This window comes from Hypomesus nipponensis, chromosome 2 (genome assembly GCF_054491055.1).
Source record: "Hypomesus nipponensis isolate SF chromosome 2, ASM5449105v1, whole genome shotgun sequence".
Classification (NCBI taxonomy): domain Eukaryota; kingdom Metazoa; phylum Chordata; class Actinopteri; order Osmeriformes; family Osmeridae; genus Hypomesus; species Hypomesus nipponensis.
In genome coordinates this window covers 23,191,713-23,217,326 of record NC_140362.1, presented here as the reverse complement: position 1 = coordinate 23,217,326, position 25,614 = coordinate 23,191,713, and the positions used below count along the sequence as shown (strand labels likewise).

The following is a 25,614-nucleotide window of genomic DNA, read 5'->3' as shown; positions in this document are numbered from 1 at the left end:
GGCCTCTACATCAGAGTCCCCTCTACGGACGTGTTTTGGATTGGATTTTGAGATTTTTGGGACCAAATTCGCCCTCCCCTTTTGTCGGGCTCATAACTCTGCCTAGGAAGCCCCCAGAGGCCCCAAACTTGGCCTGGCCTGTTCATCAGAGTCCCCTCTAAGAATATGTTTTGGATTGGATTTTTAGATTTTTTTGACCAAATTCGCCCTGCCCTTTTGTATGGCCCATAACTCTGCCTAGGAAGCCCCCAGAAGCCCCAAACTTGGCCTGGTCTGTTCATCAGAGTCCCCTCTACGTGCGTGTTTTGGATTGCATTTGGAGATTTTTGGGACCAAATTCGCCCTGCCCTTTTGTATGGCCCATAACTCTGCCTAGGAAGCCCCCAGAAGCCCCAAACTTGGCCTGGTCTGTTCATCAGAGTCCCCTCTACGGGCGTGTTTTGAATTGGATTTTGAGATTTTTTGGACCAAATTCGCCCTGCCCTTTTGTCGGGCTCATAACTCTGCCTAAGAAGGGCCCAGAGACCCCAAACTTGGCCTGGCCTCTACATCAGAGTCCCCTCTACGGACGTGTTTTGGATTGGATTTTGAGATTTTTGGGACCAAATTCGCCCTCCCCTTTTGTCGGGCTCATAACTCTGCCTAGGAAGCCCCCAGAGGCCCCAAACTTGGCCTGGCCTGTTCATCAGAGTCCCCTCTAAGAATATGTTTTGGATTGGATTTTGAGATTTTTGGGACAAAATTCATCCTCTCCTCTTGTCGGGCCCATAACTCTGCCTAGGAAGCCCCCAGAAGCCCCAAAACTTGGCCTGGTCTGTTCATCAGAGTCCCCTCTACGGGCGTGTTTTGAATTGGATTTTGAGATTTTTTGGACCTAATTCGCCCTGCCCTTTTGTCGGGCTCATAACTCTGCCTAAGAAGGGCCCAGAGACCCCAAACTTGGCCTGGCCTCTACATCAGAGTCCCCTCTAAGGACGTGTTTTGGATTGGATTTTGAGATTTTTGGGACCAAATTCGCCCTCCCCTTTTGTCGGGCTCATAACTCTGCCTAGGAAGCCCCCAGAGGCCCCAAACTTGGCCTGGCCTGTTCATCAGAGTCCCCTCTAAGAATATGTTTTGGATTGGATTTTGAGATTTTTGGGACAAAATTCATCCTCTCCTCTTGTCGGGCCCATAACTCTGCCTAGGAAGCCCCCAGAAGCCCCAAAACTTGGCCTGGTCTGTTCATCAGAGTCCCCTCTACGTGCGTGTTTTGGATTGCATTTTGAGATTTTTTGGACCAAATTCGCCCTGCCCTTTTGTATGGCCCATAACTCTGCCTAGGAAGCCCCCAGAAGCCCCAAACTTGGCCTGGCCTGTTCATCAGAGTCCCCTCTACGGGCGTGTTTTGGATTGCATTTTGAGATTTTTGGGACCAAATTCGCCCTGCCCTTTTGTATGGCCCATAACTCTGCCTAGGAAGCCCCCAGAAGCCCCAAACTTGGCCTGGTCTGTTCATCAGAGTCCCCTCTACGGGCGTGTTTTGAATTGGATTTTGAGATTTTTTGGACCTAATTCGCCCTGCCCTTTTGTCGGGCTCATAACTCTGCCTAAGAAGGGCCCAGAGACCCCAAACTTGGCCTGGCCTCTACATCAGAGTCCCCTCTACGGACGTGTTTTGGATTGGATTTTGAGATTTTTGGGACCAAATTCGCCCTCCCCTTTTGTCGGGCTCATAACTCTGCCTAGGAAGCCCCCAGAGGCCCCAAACTTGGCCTGGCCTGTTCATCAGAGTCCCCTCTAAGAATATGTTTTGGATTGGATTTTGAGATTTTTGGGACAAAATTCATCCTCTCCTCTTGTCGGGCCCATAACTCTGCCTAGGAAGCCCCCAGAAGCCCCAAAACTTGGCCTGGTCTGTTCATCAGAGTCCCCTCTACGGGCGTGTTTTGAATTGGATTTTGAGATTTTTTGGACCTAATTCGCCCTGCCCTTTTGTCGGGCTCATAACTCTGCCTAAGAAGGGCCCAGAGACCCCAAACTTGGCCTGGCCTCTACATCAGAGTCCCCTCTAAGGACGTGTTTTGGATTGGATTTTGAGATTTTTGGGACCAAATTCGCCCTCCCCTTTTGTCGGGCTCATAACTCTGCCTAGGAAGCCCCCAGAGGCCCCAAACTTGGCCTGGCCTGTTCATCAGAGTCCCCTCTAAGAATATGTTTTGGATTGGATTTTGAGATTTTTGGGACAAAATTCATCCTCTCCTCTTGTCGGGCCCATAACTCTGCCTAGGAAGCCCCCAGAAGCCCCAAAACTTGGCCTGGTCTGTTCATCAGAGTCCCCTCTACGTGCGTGTTTTGGATTGCATTTTGAGATTTTTTGGACCAAATTCGCCCTGCCCTTTTGTATGGCCCATAACTCTGCCTAGGAAGCCCCCAGAAGCCCCAAACTTGGCCTGGCCTGTTCATCAGAGTCCCCTCTACGGGCGTGTTTTGGATTGCATTTTGAGATTTTTTGGACCAAATTCGCCCTGCCCTTTTGTCGGGCCCATAACTCTGCCTAGGAAGCCCCCAGAAGCCCCAAACTTGGCCTGGTCTGTTCATCAGAGTCCCCTCTACGGGCGTGTTTTGAATTGGATTTTGAGATTTTTTGGACCTAATTCGCCCTGCCCTTTTTTCGGGCTCATAACTCTGCCTAAGAAGGGCCCAGAGACCCCAAACTTGGCCTGGCCTCTACATCAGAGTCCCCTCTACGGACGTGTTTTGGATTGGATTTTGAGATTTTTGGGACCAAATTCGCCCTCCCCTTTTGTCGGGCTCATAACTCTGCCTAGGAAGCCCCCAGAGGCCCCAAACTTGGCCTGGCCTGTTCATCAGAGTCCCCTCTAAGAATATGTTTTGGATTGGATTTTGAGATTTTTGGGACAAAATTCATCCTCTCCTCTTGTCGGGCCCATAACTCTGCCTAGGAAGCCCCCAGAAGCCCCAAAACTTGGCCTGGTCTGTTCATCAGAGTCCCCTCTACGGGCGTGTTTTGAATTGGATTTTGAGATTTTTTGGACCTAATTCGCCCTGCCCTTTTGTCGGGCTCATAACTCTGCCTAAGAAGGGCCCAGAGACCCCAAACTTGGCCTGGCCTCTACATCAGAGTCCCCTCTACGGACGTGTTTTGGATTGGATTTTGAGATTTTTGGGACCAAATTCGCCCTCCCCTTTTGTCGGGCTCATAACTCTGCCTAGGAAGCCCCCAGAGGCCCCAAACTTGGCCTGGCCTGTTCATCAGAGTCCCCTCTAAGAATATGTTTTGGATTGGATTTTGAGATTTTTGGGACAAAATTCATCCTCTCCTCTTGTCGGGCCCATAACTCTGCCTAGGAAGCCCCCAGAAGCCCCAAAACTTGGCCTGGTCTGTTCATCAGAGTCCCCTCTACGTGCGTGTTTTGGATTGCATTTTGAGATTTTTTGGACCAAATTCGCCCTGCCCTTTTGTATGGCCCATAACTCTGCCTAGGAAGCCCCCAGAAGCCCCAAACTTGGCCTGGCCTGTTCATCAGAGTCCCCTCTACGGGCGTGTTTTGGATTGCATTTTGAGATTTTTTGGACCAAATTCGCCCTGCCCTTTTGTCGGGCCCATAACTCTGCCTAGGAAGCCCCCAGAAGCCCCAAACTTGGCCTGGTCTGTTCATCAGAGTCCCCTCTACGGGCGTGTTTTGAATTGGATTTTGAGATTTTTTGGACCTAATTCGCCCTGCCCTTTTGTCGGGCTCATAACTCTGCCTAAGAAGGGCCCAGAGACCCCAAACTTGGCCTGGCCTCTACATCAGAGTCCCCTCTACGGACGTGTTTTGGATTGGATTTTGAGATTTTTGGGACCAAATTCGCCCTCCCCTTTTGTCGGGCTCATAACTCTGCCTAGGAAGCCCCCAGAGGCCCCAAACTTGGCCTGGCCTGTTCATCAGAGTCCCCTCTAAGAATATGTTTTGGATTGGATTTTGAGATTTTTGGGACAAAATTCATCCTCTCCTCTTGTCGGGCCCATAACTCTGCCTAGGAAGCCCCCAGAAGCCCCAAAACTTGGCCTGGTCTGTTCATCAGAGTCCCCTCTACGTGCGTGTTTTGGATTGCATTTTGAGATTTTTTGGACCAAATTCGCCCTGCCCTTTTGTATGGCCCATAACTCTGCCTAGGAAGCCCCCAGAAGCCCCAAACTTGGCCTGGCCTGTTCATCAGAGTCCCCTCTACGGGCGTGTTTTGGATTGCATTTTGAGATTTTTGGGACCAAATTCGCCCTGCCCTTTTGTATGGCCCATAACTCTGCCTAGGAAGCCCCCAGAAGCCCCAAACTTGGCCTGGCCTGTTCATCAGAGTCCCCTCTACGGGCGTGTTTTGGATTGCATTTTGAGATTTTTTGGACCAAATTCGCCCTGCCCTTTTGTCGGGCCCATAACTCTGCCTAGGAAGCCCCCAGAAGCCCCAAACTTGGCCTGGTCTGTTCATCAGAGTCCCCTCTACGGGCGTGTTTTGAATTGGATTTTGAGATTTTTTGGACCTAATTCGCCCTGCCCTTTTGTCGGGCTCATAACTCTGCCTAAGAAGGGCCCAGAGACCCCAAACTTGGCCTGGCCTCTACATCAGAGTCCCCTCTACGGACGTGTTTTGGATTGGATTTTGAGATTTTTGGGACCAAATTCGCCCTCCCCTTTTGTCGGGCTCATAACTCTGCCTAGGAAGCCCCCAGAGGCCCCAAACTTGGCCTGGCCTGTTCATCAGAGTCCCCTCTAAGAATATGTTTTGGATTGGATTTTGAGATTTTTGGGACAAAATTCATCCTCTCCTCTTGTCGGGCCCATAACTCTGCCTAGGAAGCCCCCAGAAGCCCCAAAACTTGGCCTGGTCTGTTCATCAGAGTCCCCTCTACGTGCGTGTTTTGGATTGCATTTTGAGATTTTTTGGACCAAATTCGCCCTGCCCTTTTGTATGGCCCATAACTCTGCCTAGGAAGCCCCCAGAAGCCCCAAACTTGGCCTGGCCTGTTCATCAGAGTCCCCTCTACGGGCGTGTTTTGGATTGCATTTTGAGATTTTTGGGACCAAATTCGCCCTGCCCTTTTGTATGGCCCATAACTCTGCCTAGGAAGCCCCCAGAAGCCCCAAACTTGGCCTGGTCTGTTCATCAGAGTCCCCTCTACGGGCGTGTTTTGAATTGGATTTTGAGATTTTTTGGACCTAATTCGCCCTGCCCTTTTGTCGGGCTCATAACTCTGCCTAAGAAGGGCCCAGAGACCCCAAACTTGGCCTGGCCTCTACATCAGAGTCCCCTCTACGGACGTGTTTTGGATTGGATTTTGAGATTTTTGGGACCAAATTCGCCCTCCCCTTTTGTCGGGCTCATAACTCTGCCTAGGAAGCCCCCAGAGGCCCCAAACTTGGCCTGGCCTGTTCATCAGAGTCCCCTCTAAGAATATGTTTTGGATTGGATTTTGAGATTTTTGGGACAAAATTCATCCTCTCCTCTTGTCGGGCCCATAACTCTGCCTAGGAAGCCCCCAGAAGCCCCAAAACTTGGCCTGGTCTGTTCATCAGAGTCCCCTCTACGGGCGTGTTTTGAATTGGATTTTGAGATTTTTTGGACCTAATTCGCCCTGCCCTTTTGTCGGGCTCATAACTCTGCCTAAGAAGGGCCCAGAGACCCCAAACTTGGCCTGGCCTCTACATCAGAGTCCCCTCTAAGGACGTGTTTTGGATTGGATTTTGAGATTTTTGGGACCAAATTCGCCCTCCCCTTTTGTCGGGCTCATAACTCTGCCTAGGAAGCCCCCAGAGGCCCCAAACTTGGCCTGGCCTGTTCATCAGAGTCCCCTCTAAGAATATGTTTTGGATTGGATTTTGAGATTTTTGGGACAAAATTCATCCTCTCCTCTTGTCGGGCCCATAACTCTGCCTAGGAAGCCCCCAGAAGCCCCAAAACTTGGCCTGGTCTGTTCATCAGAGTCCCCTCTACGTGCGTGTTTTGGATTGCATTTTGAGATTTTTTGGACCAAATTCGCCCTGCCCTTTTGTATGGCCCATAACTCTGCCTAGGAAGCCCCCAGAAGCCCCAAACTTGGCCTGGCCTGTTCATCAGAGTCCCCTCTACGGGCGTGTTTTGGATTGCATTTTGAGATTTTTTGGACCAAATTCGCCCTGCCCTTTTGTCGGGCCCATAACTCTGCCTAGGAAGCCCCCAGAAGCCCCAAACTTGGCCTGGTCTGTTCATCAGAGTCCCCTCTACGGGCGTGTTTTGGATTGCATTTTGAGATTTTTGGGACCAAATTCGCCCTGCCCTTTTGTATGGCCCATAACTCTGCCTAGGAAGCCCCCAGAAGCCCCAAACTTGGCCTGGTCTGTTCATCAGAGTCCCCTCTACGTGCGTGTTTTGAATTGGATTTTGAGATTTTTTGGACCAAATTCGCCCTGCCCTTTTGTCGGGCCCATAACTCTGCCTAGGAAGCCCCCAGAGGCCCCAAACTTGGCCTGGCCTGTTCATCAGAGTCCCCTCTACGGGCGTGTTTTGGATTGCATTTTGAGATTTTTTGGACCAAATTCGCCCTCCCCTATTGTCGGGCTCATAACTCTGCCTAGGAAGCCCCCAGAAGCCCCAAACTTGGCCTGGCCTGTTCATCAGAGTCCCCTCTAAGAGCATGTTTTGGATTGGATTTTGAGATTTTTTGGACCAAATTCGCCCTGCCCTTTTGTCGGGCCCATAACTCTGCCTAGGAAGCCCCCAGAGGCCCCAAACTTGGCCTGGCCTGTTCATCAGAGTACCCTCTACGTGCGTGTTTAGGATTGCATTTTGAGATTTTTTGGACCAAATTCGCCCTCCCCTTTTGTCGGGCTCATAACTCTGCCTAAGAAGGCCCCAGAGACCCCACACTTGGCTGGCCTCTTCATCAGAGTCCCCTCTAAGGACGTGTTTTGGATTGGATTTGGAGATTTTTGGGACCAAATTCGCCCTCCCCTTTTGTCGGGCTCATAACTCTGCCTAGGAAGCCCCCAGAAGCCCCAAACTTGGCCTGGTCTGTTCATCAGAGTCCCCTCTACGTGCGTGTTTTGGATTGCATTTTGAGATTTTTTGGACCAAATTCGCCCTCCCCTTTTGTCGGGCTCATAACTCTGCCTAAGAAGGCCCCAGAGACCCCAAACTTGGCCTGGCCTCTTCATCAGAGTCCTCTCTAAGGACGTGTTTTGGATTGGATTTGGAGATTTTTGGGACCAAATTCGCCCTCCCCTTTTGTCGGGCTCATAACTCTGCCTAGGAAGCCCCCAGAGGCCCCAAACTTGGCCTGGCCTGTTCATCAGAGTCCCTGGCAATGTCCAGGCATCCAGCATTCATTGCGTCCAGGAGGGACATTTGATCATGTGGATGGTGGTCATACAGTAAACCTTCCACCTCCATGAGGAAAATAATGATTCTATGGGGTTGAGGAATGGAGAGTAAGGTGGGAGGAAAAGTGACATCATTCTGGGATGGGCTGCAACCACTCAGTGACTGCACGGGAGTGGTGAAATGCCACATTGTCCCATAAAAATGTTGGCTTTCTTCTCTTTGCATCCTTTTCCTTACCTAGCACAACCCTTTCTGGAGAGATCATTTCATGCATTTAATTTTTTTATTCTAAATATTTCATTACAATATCACTGTAGAAATGTAGCTAATTTCTGTCTTATTCAGTGTTGTATTATGTTATTGTTTATAACTGAAGTTTAACAGTTTTGAAAACAGTATGTAAGCATGTGCAAATTGGCCTGTAGGTACATAGAGTTTTGGCAGTTGTTGTGTCAAAGTGAGAAAAAAATGAATGTAATTTTAAATATGTAGTCATTGAATGCATTTTGTGCCATAGGAATGATAAATGGTCCACATTTTAGTCCACATGTACTTCTGTTGTGCTCGTGGTGTGAAGAGTTTTGAAAACGTGACTTAAGTATTGAAAAATGGGTCCAGCGACAGTAATTTTTTAAAATTCTTGTTACAAATGCTTTCAATAAAGTGAAAATGTGTTACAGTATTCTATATGAATAACGGATTTACAGTATGTAGGGTTATGGTTATCAGTTATGTAATGCTTCCTGTTAGTGTTTTTTAGGTCAGTGTGTTGTGAATGAAATGTGTGTTTTCTGAATGAGAATTGTTGCCATTGTTATGTTGGTCTGAGTGAGTTTTGTAGGTGAGATTAACTGTTTAGCCAACATTCAATCTGGTAATGCAGACTGTGTGAAGAGTTTTGAAAATGTGGATTCAGTATTGAACAATGCTTGTTAGCAACTGTAAAAAACTGTAACCCTTTCCTGATGTATGACTGTGTTTAGCCTGTGTTCTGCACTTCTGTTTTGACAACTGTCTCTGGAAGAGGGGATCCCTCACTGAATTGCTGCTCCCAAGGTTTCCTCAATTTTTTCTCCTCTAGTTAGTTTTTCTGGGAGTTTCTCCATGTCTCCCTTGAGGGTTGAGGTTGTCTGGGTGGCAGAGTCCTATTAGCGTATGTGAAGCCCTCTGTGACATTGCTTGTAAAAAGGGCTATATACTGTGCATTTGATTTGGTTTGAAAATATTACAGTAACCATCACAACTTAGTAATGTCAACAAAGAAAAATGGGGTAAAAACCCTCTAGTGTGCTGGATCAAGCCTTGAAAACACTCCACACCTATGTCACCACAGGCCAATTCCATTGCCTGTACGAGATTTACCCTGGTATATGGGTTTCGGTCATAGACCTTTCACCGCCAAACAGAGAAAAACTCTTCAATTGGTTTGAGAAAAGGGCTGTATGGTGGAAGGTAAACATTTACAGTCATAAATGCATGTTGATGTTGAACCTTTCTTGTATATAGACACCACGATGAAAGCTGACATTGTCCCAAACCAGCATTAGAAACAAGTGTGAACAATTTTGAGTCATTGTGTTTTACAGATGACAACTCAAATCAAATCAAATTTATTTGTATAGCCCTTTTTACACGCAAGCATGTCACAGAGGGCTTCACATACGCCCATAGAACTGCCCCTCAACCAACCTAAACCCTCAAGGAAGACAAGGAAAAACTCCCAGAAAAACTCCCAACGGGAGAAAAAATGGAAGAAACCTTGGGAGGAGCAATTCAGAGAGGGATCCCCTCCTCCAGAGACGGTTGGTAAGAGTGAAGCCCTCTATGACATTGCATTGTGACATTGCATTGCTCTGTGACATTACAACTGTGTTGTAGTTGTGTTTACTGTTTGCCCCCTGTGTTTACCATTTTGCAGCACAAGTGCATCACAGTGCAAAAAGTGTTTAGTGAATGACAATGTGTTTAGAGTGTTGCCAAAAGAGTGTCTGATTTGACAAATTGGTTTAGTTCACTGAACATTTGATACGGAGCATGGGGTTTAGTGTTTTAGCAATTGTGAAAAACTGTAAATGGTGGCAGATTACGTAAAAAAATACGACAGTCTTGTTTTGTGCTCTACACAGTCCTGTACGTATTTCCAACCATGTTCTTTTTTAAACGTTTTTTTAAAAATCGCTGGTTTGCTCCCATAGCGTTTGCTGATTGGCACAACAGTCCCGCATTTTCTCTGATTAGCCTTGAAAGGCCTCCATACATGTGTACATTTTTAACTAAACTCGATTAGCAGATAATTTCGTTATCAGTGCATAACACTACTTGCTTGGGAGACATGGATATACGTAACCGTAACCAAGTGGTGTCTCATTTCATAAGGCTATGTAACCCGTACCCCTTAATTTCGAGGGGACAAGGGCTAGGCTAGGGGTAAACTACGGGGTAGGGATATGACAGTATTGGGATTCGGCCAAAGAATATATGGCTGGCTGAGGCATAACGATTGTATAACAATCTTTTTATAACCTATTATCAGCCACTTTTCGCAAGGAAGGCTCCATAGCTCAGTGGTTAGAGCACTGGTCTTGTAAACCAGGGGTCGCGAGTTCAATTCTCGCTGGGGCCTTGATAAAAAATCTATTATTTTGATCCGCAACATGAAATCTGTAGTTATGATCAGTCTAATTTATAGTTCCACATTAAATATAATGGAAACAGCTATATAATTGCACAAAAAAAGCTAAATGATTTATTCAGACCAAGGCATTTTATTAATATGTTTCTGTTGCCAATGAATCTTGGATAGCAAAACTCTCAATAACCAGTAGTCGTATAATTAAAATGCAATAGGGATTATCAGTCGTCCAGTTGACCCTTAGTGTAGATAGGAATGTAATATTTGGAGTCTGTTCAGTTGAAACATCCGATGGGGCTGTGTCGTCAGCTGTTGCCAATGTAAGGTCATTTGGTAATACGTTTTGCCACACTTTAATTTAGTTATCCTGTAAAACACCTCGAAAGATGTCAAGAAGGGGAAGCTCAGGGTGGTGAACTGGTGGAACCTGCTGTCCTTGTTGGATGAGAGATGTCCCTTCTGTCACCTTCACATTACTGGCTAAGAGATGTTCCTTCAGTCACCTTCATATTACCAGCTGTTTTACATTATTCTTGGTCAGCTGGAGTGGTCTAGGGCGTCCGTGGGGATAGCGTAGAAAAGAATGTATTAGTTCTCAAGATCCATGTGTAAATAAACCCATTACCTAACCCTAACCTGGTATATTCTCCTCAGCTGCTTTCCACAAGTCCAAGGTGCCTTGACAAACGGTGCCTTCAACAGTGTTCTTAAAGAAGTGTGGAACGAAGGAGCTAAGGACCTACAAACTTGGGTAAGGACCACACTCCCTGTACAAATCACTTCTCCGTCTAACAGCAGCACAGCCTCTCTCTCCTTTTCAGAGCAGCCCACCACATTAACATTATCAAGAGGAACTGGGAACAGGACATCACAGTAAAGAACAGGTACTAGGTTGGAGAGTGTGTAATCACAACTGCCTTTACAATGTAACTGTCGCCATAAATGACCTAACTACTTACTCTGTGCCAATGTGCAAAGTACCCCTGTCAGAATCAAATACATCCTTTTTTGTAGTAGCTGTTGTTCTCACAATGACAAAGGCTTCACTAAGCTGGAACACAGAGCCAAAAGCAGGATAGAACTGCCCAGTTGCAGTTCTTTAGGGTTACAGTTCTTGCTCTTACTGTACGTAAATTGATTGTTGAAAAGGGAAGTGCTGACTCTCAGTTTATAGATCCTAACACGTTCCTTATCGGTCTCAGCCTCAACTATTTCTGTTCTCTCTTTAGTCTGCTCCTTCTGGCTTTACCCTAGTACAGTTTTTCACAATTGTTAACACACCATTTTCACAACCTTCACTTCATGTACCAATTTGCTCGACCCAATTTGGCTCTACTTCACACTCCCTCATCTGCATTAGACTCTGACTTTCCTTGTTTACACTCTGATGTCAAGCACACATCACCTTGTTGTCAAAACACTACACACAATGTTCAATTGTTGCACACACTTCTCAAGTAAAGTCTCAAAGCATCAACCTACAACACACAACTATTCAAATCTCTAAACACTGGTCTGGTGAGCAATTTGTGATCAAGACTGCAGCATAAAAAGGGCCTTGAGCCTCTGTTTTGTTTGGTGAACAATGGAGAACTTAGTTTTTTTCAAATGCTTACACACATTTCTTTTGTCCTTTTTTTTCAAAACTTAACACACAAATCCAGCAACTGCACACACAAAATGCAAAATGCCTCGTTTCTCTTGCAAAATGAAGCACTGCAATCAAAACATCACAAACACGTCTCAAAACCACACATTTGTTTCATGTTGCAAACACTTTTGCCATTATATTACATTTTTGGATATATCATATACACAGTTATTCAAAACCTAAAGATCTTCTTTCATGAGCTCCGTTGTACATTTCTCTTCAAGATTGAAATGGCAGAGATAATGAAAAATTAATGGTAAACACAAAAACAAAATTGAAAGCAAACTTATTGTTTTACTATAAGCATTTGTGGTTGTGAATACAGTATTACACAGTACAAAAAATAGTGTAGTAGGACAGAAACCAAACTTAATTTAAAAAAAGGTGATTACGGAATGGTGTGTGTTTGCCATGAACTGTAGCATACAGTAATATATACAATTTTTTACAATATTGTCAGAATGTCTTCTTACAGTCACTGTACTGTTGCACGGTATGATACAGTAATCCACCAGACTGTGACCGATCATGCAGTGCACTGCAGTCAATGGATGCATGGGTGCTAAAATATATGTTTGTTTGTAGTATACCGTGTTTTGTGCTAAAACAGCTATTGCGTGTATATTAGAACATGTGTATATTACAGTATATTGTTACATACCTGTTATCCTTTCTACAGTAAAGGTTCAAATTATACCCACCACTATAAATCAACTCAAATTAGGCTATTTAGAGGCCTATTCTAAGGCCATGATTGGTTGGTGTTAAGTAAGGCAATGAGTGTTTGCACATGTTAGGAGTTAGTGTAAGGCACTGCACAAGCTTTACAAAAGAGCATAGGTCACTGATCATAACAACGAGGTAGTTCCAAACATCACAAGCAGCCAAAACATGAAGCATACATTGTGAAAAACTAAACAAGTTACAAATTAAAACAACATGAACCCCAAAAAGTGCAAGACTGTACCTGTAGAAGTACAATCAACAGTAAAATATTTCACAGCAAGTACAAGAGTTCAAGAGTTAACTTTGTTATAACTAACCTACAAGAGCAACAAGTCTCTCAACAAGAGTCATTGTGATCCTGGAGGAAACTAACATCAGGTCCAATCAGGTATTCCTAAGTGCCGTTGTACTCCCGGAACCAGTGCGTCTTGAGCCTTTTCTTGAAGGTGGGGAGACAGTCAGTGTCCCTGATGGAGGTGGGGATCTGATTACACCATTGGGGGGCCAGGCAGGAGAAGAGCTTGTGTTAGGACCGGGCGGTCTTGAGCGGTGGGACCACCAGGCGGTTGTCTGAAAAGACCATAGGTGACGGGTGGGGTGACATTGTGAAAATGGTTCGTGAAAACAACACTATCACACTCCGACAGATAAAAACCAGGATCTTGGCTGACCATGCCACATTCAGAAACATCCAGACCGTCAACCTCTCTACACTGGACCGTGTTCCCAGCAGGAATGCCATGGGGATTTTACAAGTGTACAGGGTCCTATTAGACCGGAACACATCAAGGAGTTACGGCAAGAGTTTGTGCTTGTAAGTCCCATACATTCAGCAGTGACACATGCATGTATTGTACCTGTAATCCAATATTGTTTCTTTTCTACAGTGTCTCACTGTACCCCACTGTGTTGACCCATCTGTGTCCATACTATAACTTGCATTATAACATCCATTTCTAGAATTGTTTTCAATTTTGCACTACTGTGTGCTGTGAATGCTTGGTAGTGTGCAGCAAATGCTTATTGTGTTTACTGTTATAAATGGTATGTGTGTGTCATTTGAAAATATGTCTGTGTGTACCAAATGAGAACACGAGTTGCATTTTGTGAACAGGTAAGAGATTTGATGGCAGAGTCATCTCGCAAAGGGAGTATCAGGTTTAGCATTTTGTGTTTGAGGTTTTCAGTTGTGTGTGCAGTTTTGAGAAACGTGTTAATAATTGTGAAAAACTGTAAATCAATATAAAATAAAGACTTAAGATAAAGGCATAGGATTGATCTAAGCCTTATTTCTGATAACTGTATCTGACATACTATTGTAGGCTAGAAGCTACCCTGCCACCAGCCCAAATTAAGCTAAAAACTTGAGTTTCTTGAAAAGTTTCATGTTTTTCACTACATTGAAGTTTCAGTAGTTCACACCTCATGGTGTGACCTCTCATTTTATGCCGGTTGGTTGTTTCCGGTAACTTACCAGTGGGGAGTAATAGAGACCGTAGACCATTGTTATCTCCTTTTGGGTCTTCTTTATTCTAGGAATGCAGAAGGTGTACTGCCTCTATGTAATACCTTGTGACATGGGTGTGGTTTTGTATTTAGTTATAGAACTCCGTTAATAGATTGCCCAAGCAGGTTGGGCTCCATAGCTCAGTGGTTAGAGCACTGGTCTTGTAAACCAGGGGTCGCGAGTTCAATTCTCGCTGGGGCCTGTCACTCATTTTTGGGCTAGTAGATCAATGCCAGTTGGCCAGTGACATATGTTGACAACCATCAAGTTTAATGGCAACTGTCAAAGCCAGGAAACATCTGTGTCAAGATACTTTCTCTTGGACAGGATTTTATTTAACTAAATAAGGTGTATAATCCAACAGGACATGAGGCATTTAAACACTGGGAATGCTGAATATTACATGGAAACATGACAACTGCATGTTGCATGCTACACAAGGGTTGTTCAAAAACTCAAATAAATTAGTTCCAAATGATATCTTCTCATGCGTCAGATGGGGAATGTACAAGTCTTACTATGATGCCTGGAAGGCTCTTTGTATTGACAAAGGCACTCCATGAGTCCATGCTGTCAAACACAGTTCATCCCTGTCTTCCTCTTCTCAGAATACCATCAAAATGAGAAACGGTCCTTGAGCACTGATGCAGTGCCAGGCCTTTGGATTGGAGGTGGATGAGCTGGTCCCAGATCAGGTCCTAGCGAGAGTGGTCAGGGCACAACGCAGGTGGCCTTTCGGAGCGCCAGGTAGCCAGTGAGCACGTCAGTAGGGAGCAGGCGGATGTAGGAGAACTCCTCAGACGATGTGAACCGCAGCTTGGTCTGAGGGTCTGTGTAGTTAGCCTGCAGAAACATACAGGTCAAAACAGCTCACAGTGCCTCTACTGTTCCTTCAACCTGTATAATGAACAATATATAGTCATGGCACAATGTGTTTGTTTACGGTTAGGTGTAGTTAGGGTTAGGTGTAGTTACTAACAGGGAGTCCAGAGATGTCTGAGTATTTCTTGGCTGGTTTGAAGGAAGGAGGAGCGTCAATGCTGTAGTCTGTGAAAACAGTAGTGGATCAAAATCAGACAGTTAGCTATGGACAAGGGGCACACATTAAAGTGGGTAAGAGACTCACAGTTGGGATCATTCATATTCCAGGGTAATGTCCGTTCCACAGCCAGGATTTGTTTTAGATTTTTCCATGTCCGGTTCTTTTTCCCTGCTGCTGCACCGCCAATCCCTGAATGCTGCAGAACAAAGTAGGCGATCGGAATAAGACTTAACATATTGGATCTCACCTTACTTATTAAACTTGGTTACAGTAAAATGTCTTTAAAAAAATGTGTTCCTTGTACCGTAAAATTAGGATCTTTGAAAGTTAGGGGAATGGTAACGGGCTCCGTGGTGGTCGGTACAGCCACGTCTACCGCACTCGGTGCTTTCCCCTCGGATTGTGCCTCCATTGCTACAATCTAAGATTTAAAACATTTTTAATTACGAGGCAACGTCAGTTGTTAATCTTAGGCTAAACGATGGACCTGTGTCTTGACACAAAAAATATATTTTAACGTAAAATGTAATTACTGTAAATATATAATACAATCAGTAGATATTCATCAGCCTTGTTATCGTTCACCTTCTCTGTAGTCTCCTTCACCTCAAAGGGTTACACGTGCAGTAACGTTTACATAACTACAAGCAAGCTCGAACAATGGTGCATTGTTTATACATTTGTAGACAGTAGATAGCTTCACTTGAAAGTACCTGTGCTTGTGTTGGAGTTGTGACAGGTGGTGCTTTTCTTTTTTTGCTGTTGTTTCCACTGGTCTGCGTCGCTGGGGAGGTTGCAGGACTGGTTGGCCGCTTCTTCCCTCGGAACGTTACGGGACTTGCAGCAACAACACTCTGGGCTCGAGCTGCTGGTGTGGTCGTTGCAGTTACTGCCCCGGCTCTGCTCACTGTAGAAGCAGTGTGCTGCGAAGCCATGTCTGTGTGAATGGGTTAAATGGGTCGTTTAAGATGTGAACCGTAAGCAGTTTTCAGATAACTGTTAACCAGGTTATGGCCAACAACGTTGCCGAATAGCGGTATCAAACTGGTAAATATACGTTTGACCCGGAAATGGAATAGAGGAACGCCTACAATGTGGCGTCATCTCCCGCTGACAAAATTGGAACGATAAATTATTAGATAAGAATATTATTGTACATGTCCCCCAAAAAATTGTTAAGGAAGAAGATACTAAACAATAATTTTGTATGGAGAAAAAGCTCATAAAAAAAACTTTAAAAAAAAGAAACTCAAGATCAGGAAGGTATAAATGTTCTTCTTTTGAATATCCTACTTGTAATATTATTTTTGAAACCAGATGGATAAAAAAAAGCAAGGATAGAATTGGAATATCAGCACAAACTTGAAAGGGTTGGAGTTACTGAATTACTATTGAAATGCAATTTTGCTTTGCTTTGCAATTCTGATTTCCAAAAGCAAGCATAGTTATCCTGGTGAGCTAGCATACTTATTCTCCTCATAAGTGTCAGATTTTGAAGAATTGAAATTTACATTACATTTATGCATTTAGCAGACGCTTTTATCCAAAGCGACTTCCAAGAGAGAGCTTTACAAAAGAGCATAGGTCACTGATCATAACAACGAGGTAGTCCCAAACATTGCAAGTAGCCAAAGCATGAAGCATACATTGTGAAAAAACTAAACAAGTGCCAAAGGGAAGAACCATAAGAGCATGCAGTTATACACGATACAAATTAAAACAACATGAACCACAAAGAGTGCAAGACTGTACCTGTAAAGGAACAATCAACAGTAAAATATTTCACAGCGAGTACAAGAGTTAACTTCGTAATAACTAACCTACAAGAGCAACAAGTCACTCAGTAAGAGTCATTGTGATCCTGGAGGAAACTAACATCAGGTCCAATCAAGCATTCCTAAGTGCCGTTGTACTCCCAGAACAAGTGCGTCTTGAGCCTTTTCTTGAAGGTGGGGAGACAGTCAGTGTCCCTGATGGAGGTGGGGAGCTGGTTCCACCATTGGGGGGCCAAGAAAGATAAGATTTATATATTTTTTATGGGTGGACAATGGAATTTTGTTAGTCAAGCAGATATTCTATGAAAGTGGACAGGTGTTTGGGTAATACAGATCTGGGATACCAGTGACAATAAAATAACATGCTATTGTGTGTGATGCTTTACCTACTGAGAAGTTCCGTTGTTCGTTGGAAACATTGTTTTGCTGGATGAAAGATGGACTCAAGATCATTGACAAAGAAAAGGCAGTGTGACCTTTGTTTTTCTAGATGAAAGGTTGTGTTTTCTAGATAAAAGGTAAATGATCACAGGCTGTTTGAACAGCATTGAGTGTAAGAAAAAGTGCCTGCAGTATTCTCCCTGGAACAGGGAGTGTATCTGTAAATATACTTTGAGCCTTGTTCAACAGAGAAGAACAAAGTGACTTCAACAACAAAGTGAAGGAGCAAACAGTGATGCACTGGTATGTGAAAGAGCAGTTATGAAGAGGGAACATCCTATTCTAGGCTACTGGGTTTGTGTTCGCGTGTTAAATTAGAGTGTGTAGTTTTGTCCACAGTAAATGTAACTGCATAGATAGAACCAGTGAGAGCAGGACCATGCAGCACAAGCCACATCCTCAAGGCTGAGCACACATTTATCAGAACAATAAGTAAACATCTAACCTGCTATCAAGGGCTGGTGTTGTAATATCCTTTTAAAGAACGGAGGGCCAGATAATATTCTACAGACTGTTGGTGTTGATTAAGATTAGAGAACCACCCAGTGCCCAAAGAGATACATGCGTGCACTGTAACTATTCAAACTAGCAACTTTTCATAAACAACCTGTAAGCAAAAGCCTCCAGCACATCAGTTCACTCCAGAACTCCTGGGAGAAGCCCACAGAGGCCTGTCATTGACACAGCACACAGAGGCCTGTCCATTACGTTTTTTTTTGTCCTGTCGAGCTCTGTTTTGGAACTGGGGTGAACGTGTGGGGATGTTTACTGGGGAAACTGCTGATTCAGAGGAGGGCTTCTCCTGACATCTCATCCATGTTTCAGCAGCCAGCTGCTGCCACGAGCTCCACATAAATAAAGTATTTCTGGAGACTCTGTTGCAGCTCAATTGCAAGCAGGTATTAATGTTTTATGAGTGGAGTTAAACTGTGTGCTGTAACTGTGGGGTATTAGACCTCAGCAGTCTTTATAAACACATCACCTGTCACACTGCCTTTATAAACACATCACCTGTCACACTACAAACGGGAACAACACAATTCCATATTTTGTTTAAAAAATAATCATCCTGTTGAAGCATCATCCACATGCTGGGAATATCCACAGCCCAGGGTTCTATTGGCCCAAAACCCCTACTCCCGCTGCCCACACGTGTCACCTGTGCTGCCCACACGTGTCACCTGTGCTGCCCACACGTGTCACCTGTGCTGCCCACATGTTTCACCTGTGCCAAATGGTTTTTGTTTTAATCATATTTATGAGAGATGTGCCACACAGCATACATGCAGTCATTTTCCCTAAAGGTTGTAATTGAGGTTTTGATGATATAACAGATAGGCTGTAGTCAGTCCCTCAGGAGAGTGCATTCCATCCAGAAGTGTGACATATTGATGAGTGTAAGGGGGGCATCGACTGGTGCCAGGTGTGTGTGAAACACATCATGGATGTGTGTGTGTGTTTTGGATGCTGTTGTGTGTGGTGTGATTTTATATAATCAGATAGTGTGAATTATTGTGTATGGCACTATAGTTGTGTAAGTGTAAGAGGCAGAAACATCATTATTGTGTGTGTGTGTGTGTGTGTCCTTGCCCTGGGAGTATAGAGCAGGCTCAGAAGATCATATTTCACTTAACTCTGCCTTTAACCCATATCAGTAGTGTGCTCTGAGGAAGACACATCTGGCCTACACTGAGCTGTACACTGCATTAGGGAGGGTATGACAAGTTCATTTAGAAATCTGTTCACACATAAAAAAAACTAGAATTGTATGGTTTGAAAGACTGAAAATCTGTTATTAATTCTCAACCTTCATTTCATTAAGGTAATACTGTGACATGATGAGAGAGCGTACAGACAGATAGATGACCAGATTATATGAAGTCTAAATAATGAAGATTATTATCGATGTAGTCGTACATCTTCAGATGAACATCCCATAGGCCTAAATCATTCTTAGCGAAAATGTGAATATGTTTGATATGGTCGTTAAGGCTCGAACCCTATGGATCAAAGAGACTATGCAGGTCTTCTGTATTTCTTCCGGGTTGGATCTGCAGAGGGAGGGTAGTATGGGATGTGGCTCTGATCTCAACCGACAGCAGTCAACCTTCGCGCAGCCAGCTCCTACCGTCGTAAACGGCCGCACGGAGATCTCTTCTACCAACCAGCGCGGCACGGAATATCTCCTTGGCGACGGATAGGGACAGCAAAATATATTTTCAATGGACGCCATCTCGTATGACATATTTTGACCCAGTTACGCTGTCCCCTTCGCTGTCTCTCACTGTGGAAATCATCACTCTTCTCGGATTAATTTTTGAGGTACGGTATCAGTTGTCTCTTGATCTCAGAACAGACAAGCTTCGATTGGAGGACCACTCCATACCATAGTACGTAGCTAGCTAGTCTAGCTAGATCACGAAAATACGTTTTATCGCGACCAGCAGACACATTGGTTGGTGTCAATGCTAGTTTGCTGGTAAATCGAGTTCCCGTTTTCTTAGTTGCAATACTGTCTGTACAGTACTGAAGAAGGTTTGGTTCGCTGTTCTTGGCAGAGAGGGCGACAGCAGCTACATTTTGTGACGTTGTAGCACCGTTATAGCTTGTTGGCTAGCTAACGGTATTACCGTACATAACGACGTTAGTGAAATCTACACTGGTACCGTTTGCTGCCAACATTACTGGGCCACTTATACTGCAAACAACGTCATCCTAAACAGGCACGACAACAGCGGGATCATCTATCTTTCGAACTAGCTTTTGTTCCTTAATAAGGTCGGAAGCTTAGCTAGTTATTACTTAAATCATCAGCAAATCTGTGGGAATTTATACAAGCCTACTTCGTCAACTCTAAAATTAGTTGGCTTGAGGAACCTAATAGTCATCACAAAGTCAGTGTAGCGAATGCTGTCGACGTGGTCGCGAAGCAGATACATTAGTTGAATTCAAGCTGTCTTGAGCTCCGAGTTACTGACCTTATAGGTCTCGAAACACAGACATATGCTTCTCCAGAAATGCAGTTTCATAAGCTACGTGACGTGAACTTCTCTTCAATGGCAATAACTTTAATGTTGCACCGAAACTTTCAGTTCCAAAAACATTTTTGTCTGGAGCTTGTCAAATAGGGTCGGTGTAAATGTTGGATCTGTCTGGCATCCGTCACCACCCTGTATGTTAGCCTTGGTACCATCATCGACTAGCATCGTACAAGTCACCTCAGTGAAGGTGGTTTGATTATGGCGTGCATCTCTTTGGCCTCTGGAACATCATTTCACTCATAGCAGTTGTATACATAGTAAATTAGTTGGGCTGGTTGTTTGAGTCATATCCATAACTATAGTATGCATTACCACTCCAGGTCTGTTTTCCTTACCAGCCAGGGTTGATTACATCTGATGGAACTCAGTCCGTAACCTTTTTGATCAATGTGGAACCAGAGTGTGTGTGAGTGTAGATTGTGTCTGCTAGCTTGCACGTGTGCGTGTGCTTGTGGTGCACATGTAATGTAGTCATATTGCTGTAATCACATATTTATCAGATACGATTATTCACTTAAAATAGATGCAAGGAAATCACACGTGTTACTCCTATAGAACTGATGAAGATGGAGGAATGTCATAGGAGAACATAAAATTAATCTATCATCAGGAGAGAAAGGAGGGTGGGGTATTATTGTTCCTCTGTGCCTGTGTGTGTGGCCTCTGGCTCAGATAATTGGATAACATGTGCATCAGTGGTGCTGGAGGGAAGCTATCCAGTGCTATCTGTACGGTGGGGCCTTAACACACAGCTGCAGAGTGGCCAGAGGGCACAGATAGCTCTGAATACGTCCATCAGTCTGTTGTACAGAGCAGTGTGCTGTATAGAGCAGTCTGCTGTACAGAGCAGTCTGCTGTTTAGAGCAACAGATCAGTCTGCTGTACAGATCAGTCTGCTGTACAGAGCAACAGAGCAGTCTGCTGTACAGAGAGCAGCCTGCTGTATAGAGCAGTCTGCTGTACAGATTAGTCTGCTGTACAGATCAGTCTGTTGTACAGAGCAACAGAGCAGTCTGCTGTACAGAGAGCATTCTGCTGTATAGAGCATTCTGCTGTATAGAGCAGTCTGCTGTACAGAGCAGTCTGCTGTATAGAGCAACAGATCAGTCTGCTGTACAGATCAGTCTGCTGTACAGAGCAACAGAGCAGTCTGCTGTACAGAGAGCAGCCTGCTGTATAGAGCAGTCTGCTGTACAGATTAGTCTGCTGTACAGATCAGTCTGTTGTACAGAGCAACAGAGCAGTCTGCTGTACAGAGAGCAGTCTGCTGTATAGAGCAACAGAGCAGTCTGCTGTACAGAGAGCAGCCTGCTGTATAGAGCAGTCTACTGTACAGATTAGTCTGCTGTACAGATCAGTCTGTTGTACAGAGCAACAGAGCAGTCTGCTGTACAGAGCAGTCTGCTGTATAGATATAGCTCTGCGCAGCAGACTGCTGGACGTCTTCTGTGCCCTCTGGCCATACTGCAGCTGCACAGCAGAGAACACAGGAGAGAACGGGCACAGTAGAGAGTGAGAGATGGAAAGAGAGAGAAAGAGAGAGAAAGTGAGAAGAGTGAGAGTTGTTGCCTTTGAGCAACAGATGACATGTCTCCCTCCCCATCTCTAAGTGTGTGTGTGTGTGTGAGTGAGTGAGTGAGTGAGTGAGTGAGTGAGTGTGTGTGTGTGTGTGAGTGAGCACAGAGGGCTGCCTTCAGCCTCTTTATTCTCTCGTTTGGAGAAGTTGTGTCATGATTTGAATCGTCTCTCCGTAATCTTGGTAAGCAAGACGCTGTTCTAGACCGTGACAGTCCAGCATCGACAGGAAATGAATCATGTTCTTCCATCCCAGGCCGGAGAGGTCTGGGTGATGTGTTTCCTGTCCTGCTGCTTATTGGAGTCCTCAGTGAGCAGATGTGCCCCTGGTTTTTCTGGGAGTGTGACAGTGTGTGTGTTTGTTTCTGTCTTGAGTTCAGGTTCAACTTGTGTGTTTTTTTTGTTTCTGGGTCTGTGATGTGTGTTTTGTGCATTGTCTATGTGGTGTGTGTGTGTGTGTGTGTGTGTGAGAGGGAGAGAGAGAGAGAGAGGGGTTGGGTTTTAGTGTGTCAGTTGTTTGGAGTTGCCCTTGAACAATAGCTCTATTCTGTCTTGGGTCTCAGGAGAGGTAGCAGTGCTCCCTGTGCCAGGTTAGGGTTAGGAGGCTTGGGTTTCCACAGCCACCTGGAGTCCAGAGCACAGGAATGTTATTGTTCCTTCTGCCCACAACCGGATCACTCACACTCACTCGCTCATGCACACACACACTGCAGCGCAGACCTCTGTATCTCCTACTGTCCACAAACTGGCAAAGTAGCTGTGCCAACCTGCATGCCTGTGTTTACCCCCTAGACCCAGCACCCAGGCCTGAGACACAGGGTCTTCTCAGGTTAGATATGATTGTCTGGCACCATCAAGGATGGCACCATCAAGGATGGCACCATCAAGGATGGCATAGAGAAGTCATTAGAGACCTGTAATGACTAACCCTATCCCTGGAATGACTGGCTTGTATTTCCTTTTTACTGGGTTTGTACTGGATTTACGGATGCTACCTTTTTTGGCTGCCGGCCATTGATTGTTAGCGGTGTATTGTAGCTATCAAACAGCCCAAAACTGTTTATCATTTTTGCTCTCTCTATCTCTCTGTCTTCTCTTCCTCTGGTATGACCACAGTTATCTGTTTCTTGTGATGTGCTGGCCAGTCAGACTCCTTCATCTGAGACACTCCGGATGTTACTGAGCAGTGATATCAGATAGCGGCACTAGGTACCTCACAGAGAGGGAGGAAGGATTATGCAAGAGAGGAGGCAGTTAGGTGTCAGCTCCATGTTGCAGAGTTTATTAAGTGTCTGAAATTGTCATCAAATTTATAGCCTAGTCCTCAACCTTATAGCCTAGTCCTCAACCTTATAGCCTAGTCCTCAACCTTATAGCCTAGTCCTCAACCTTATAGCCTAGTCTTCAACCTTATAGCCTAGTCATCAACCTTATAGCCTAGTCTTCAACCTTTATAGCCTAGTCTTCAACCTTATAGCCTAGTCCTCAACCTTATAGCCTAGTCCTCAACCTTATAGCCTAGTCCTCAACCTTATAGCCTAGTCCTCAACCTTATAGCCTAGTCATCAACCTTATAGCCTAGTCCAGGGGTCTCCAACCCTGTTCCTGGAGAGCTAACTGCCTGTAGGTTTTTGGTCCAATACAAATATTCACACCTGATTCTAATAATTAGCTGGTTTATCAGGTAACTACTAGGGGTGGAACGGTACATGTATTTGCATTGAACTGAAACCGTACGGGCGTCACGGTTCGGTGCATTAAATTACACATAGAATACACAGTATAAAAAGAAATACAACTTGTCTGCAAATTAATTAATGTAATGGGGAGCTACTGTTAGATAGGTCTACCTACTAGTGTTCTTTAGGGACACCTCATCTGTAGCCCCGCTTTAGCTCTGAAGCTCTGATTGGCGTCGCAGGGAGTCAGAGGTAGCTAGCAGCACTAAGGACGAGTGGTGAGTGGTGGTGACCCACAAGAGATAGAGGACCCGCCGGCCTCTTTAAGATCACAAGTTTGGGAAAATTTAGGTTTCCCATTCAGTTACAGTAGTACAGGCGAGAGAGTGGTGGATAAGACAAGCACTGTGTGTCGGCGTTGTTCTGCAGTTGTGGGGTATGTGAGTGGAAATACATCTAACATGCTAACACATATAACACATCTGGGTTGTGCTAAATGACAAAAAATATCCAACACCATCACCCAGGTGTGCCAATCATTGGAACAAGACAAAAAAAACTGTCCATCTTCTCCTCCCTACAGTGCTTAACCAGCCATTAGATACACTTACAAATAGGGCCAAAAAAATCACTGACGCAATCGTCATTTACATGTCATCTTCAATGTTTTGCTTTTCCCTCCGTTGTACCGAACTCGTACAGAACCGTGATGTCTGAACCACGGTATGATCCGAACCGTGACTTCAGTATACCGTTCAACCCCTAGTAACTACTGTCAAATCAGGTGGGATTCAGCTTCAGTGTTGCTCAGCGTATGATCTCCATTATTTCACTTGTTGTGACTTGATTGACTGATAAGGTTTACTTGTGCCTGTGAGATAGTGTGTGACTGTTGGGACAGCTGATCGGAGCAGCCAATCAAAGCAGTAGGGCAAGGCTCCCAGCGACAAGCCATTCAAGTCTCTCCAGTCACGTTCAGCAACATTATTATATTATCACTTCAACCAACTGTCGGCTGTGTTTAACCCATCTACTCCCAGCTGCGTGTGTTCCTCCTCCAGCATCTACTCCAGCAGCAGATGTGGCTCCCCCACAGGAAAAACATGGTTTCCATGGTAACTGTCCCCCTAACCCCCCGGCCGGCCCCCACTGCTGCTGTAGAGGAAATGGAATGTGTCCAGTTTCTGCTGACACATGGATACTCTCTCTCTCTCTCTCTCTCTCTCTCTCTCTCTCTCTCTCTCTCACACCTCTATATTGAAGTTGTTGTCTATATTTGATTTCCAGTTCTCTGTGTGTTTGAGGGCATCTGTGTCAACAGATAATATGTGAAGGTGAACCATGTGTGTGTTGGCTGGTTTCCCTGCTGAGCTGGTTAAGTCGAGATATTCGGGCGCAGACAGGATTTATAGGGATAACTGGGAGTAGAGATGTACTATTCTACTCTCACTCTTGAGATCAGAGGATAGACGAGGCCCATGCACACCAACACACACAGATGAAAATATGCAAAATAACCCTAACTGAAGAGGGGGAGAAGGAGAGGTAAAAGAAAGAGAGAGCAGATTTTTGGGTAGACCATGATCCTTAATGAAAGCTCCACTGTGCTGTCTAGGTCTGTAATCAGAAGACATGTTCAACCAAGGAACATCCCCCAGCCCTGGGTAACCCTGACCCAGGAACACCCCCCAGCCCTGGGTAACCCTGACCCAGGAACACCCCCCAGCCCTGGGTAACCCTGACCCAGGAACACCCCCCAGCCCTGGGTAACCCTGACCCAGGAACACCCCCCAGCCCTGGGTAACCCTGACTCAGGAACAGTCCTTCATGTAGGACTGGCTGCCTGGCTGGTTTAGAGTCATCCATCTCTGGATCTTATCTAGAACCCTGCCTCTGTTTGCTGCCGTACTAGCCTGGCTGCCAGCCAAACTTAGCCCCGACCAATTTTTTTGTGTCGGTCTGAAGTTGCTCCGTCCGGAAAAACTAATGCCCGACCAGGATCTGGGTGGACCAATCCAATTGTCAGTGCGGGCTTTATACAATGATGGACAGATGATCAACAGTAACGTAATCAACCACGTCACCAAAGAGCGCTTTGGTTGAATTTGTTTTCAACAAACAACATATTACGCTGCTCTGATTGGTTGTAGGTCTATCCAATTTAGTGAAGAGGCATTTTTTTCCGGGTTCGGTTGAAACACGCC

General features: G+C 45.1%; 2 protein-coding genes and 2 non-coding genes across 4 annotated transcripts in view; 3 read left to right on the top strand and 1 right to left on the bottom strand.

The window, feature by feature from the left end:
• The first annotated feature begins 9,891 nt into the window (after nucleotides 1-9,891).
• On the top strand, nucleotides 9,892-9,964 carry trnat-ugu (transfer RNA threonine (anticodon UGU)). The gene has a single exon. It is a non-coding gene; the product is annotated as a tRNA-Thr (tRNA).
• A 4,022-nt stretch (nucleotides 9,965-13,986) lies between these two features.
• trnat-ugu (transfer RNA threonine (anticodon UGU)) lies at nucleotides 13,987-14,059 on the top strand. Its single transcript has one exon. It is a non-coding gene; the product is annotated as a tRNA-Thr (tRNA).
• Nucleotides 14,060-14,106: 47 nt separating this feature from the next.
• Nucleotides 14,107-15,973, bottom strand: ino80c (INO80 complex subunit C). Its single transcript, XM_084671517.1, has 5 exons — nucleotides 15,613-15,973; nucleotides 15,204-15,320; nucleotides 14,984-15,095; nucleotides 14,837-14,904; nucleotides 14,107-14,700 (listed from the first exon to the last, which is right to left on the bottom strand). Exons 1-5 carry the CDS (start codon nucleotides 15,832-15,834, stop codon nucleotides 14,569-14,571), a joined length of 651 nt encoding a protein of 216 aa, XP_084527643.1. The 5' UTR covers nucleotides 15,835-15,973; the 3' UTR covers nucleotides 14,107-14,568.
• A 3,233-nt stretch (nucleotides 15,974-19,206) lies between these two features.
• The window catches only part of galnt1 (UDP-N-acetyl-alpha-D-galactosamine:polypeptide N-acetylgalactosaminyltransferase 1), a 46,241-nt gene continuing 39,833 nt past the window's right edge, over nucleotides 19,207-25,614 (top strand). Inside the window, exon 1 of the mRNA XM_084669131.1 lies at nucleotides 19,207-19,437. The gene's annotated coding sequence lies outside the window, so the exon portion shown is untranslated. The remainder of the gene's footprint in view (nucleotides 19,438-25,614) is intronic.

What these genes read in the sequence shown, in the direction of transcription:
- ino80c (XM_084671517.1), bottom strand. Translation starts at nt 15,834, where the DNA reads ATGGCTTCGCAGCACACTGCTTCTACAGTGAGCAGAGCCGGGGCAGTA. An exon ending in CAACTCCAACACAAGCACAG is followed by an intron (nt 15,321 to 15,612) that starts GTACTTTCAAGT and finishes TTTAAATCTTAG; the next exon opens with ATTGTAGCAATGGAGGCACA. An exon ending in CAGACATCTCTGGACTCCCT is followed by an intron (nt 14,701 to 14,836) that starts GTTAGTAACTAC and finishes ATGTTTCTGCAG; the next exon opens with GCTAACTACACAGACCCTCA.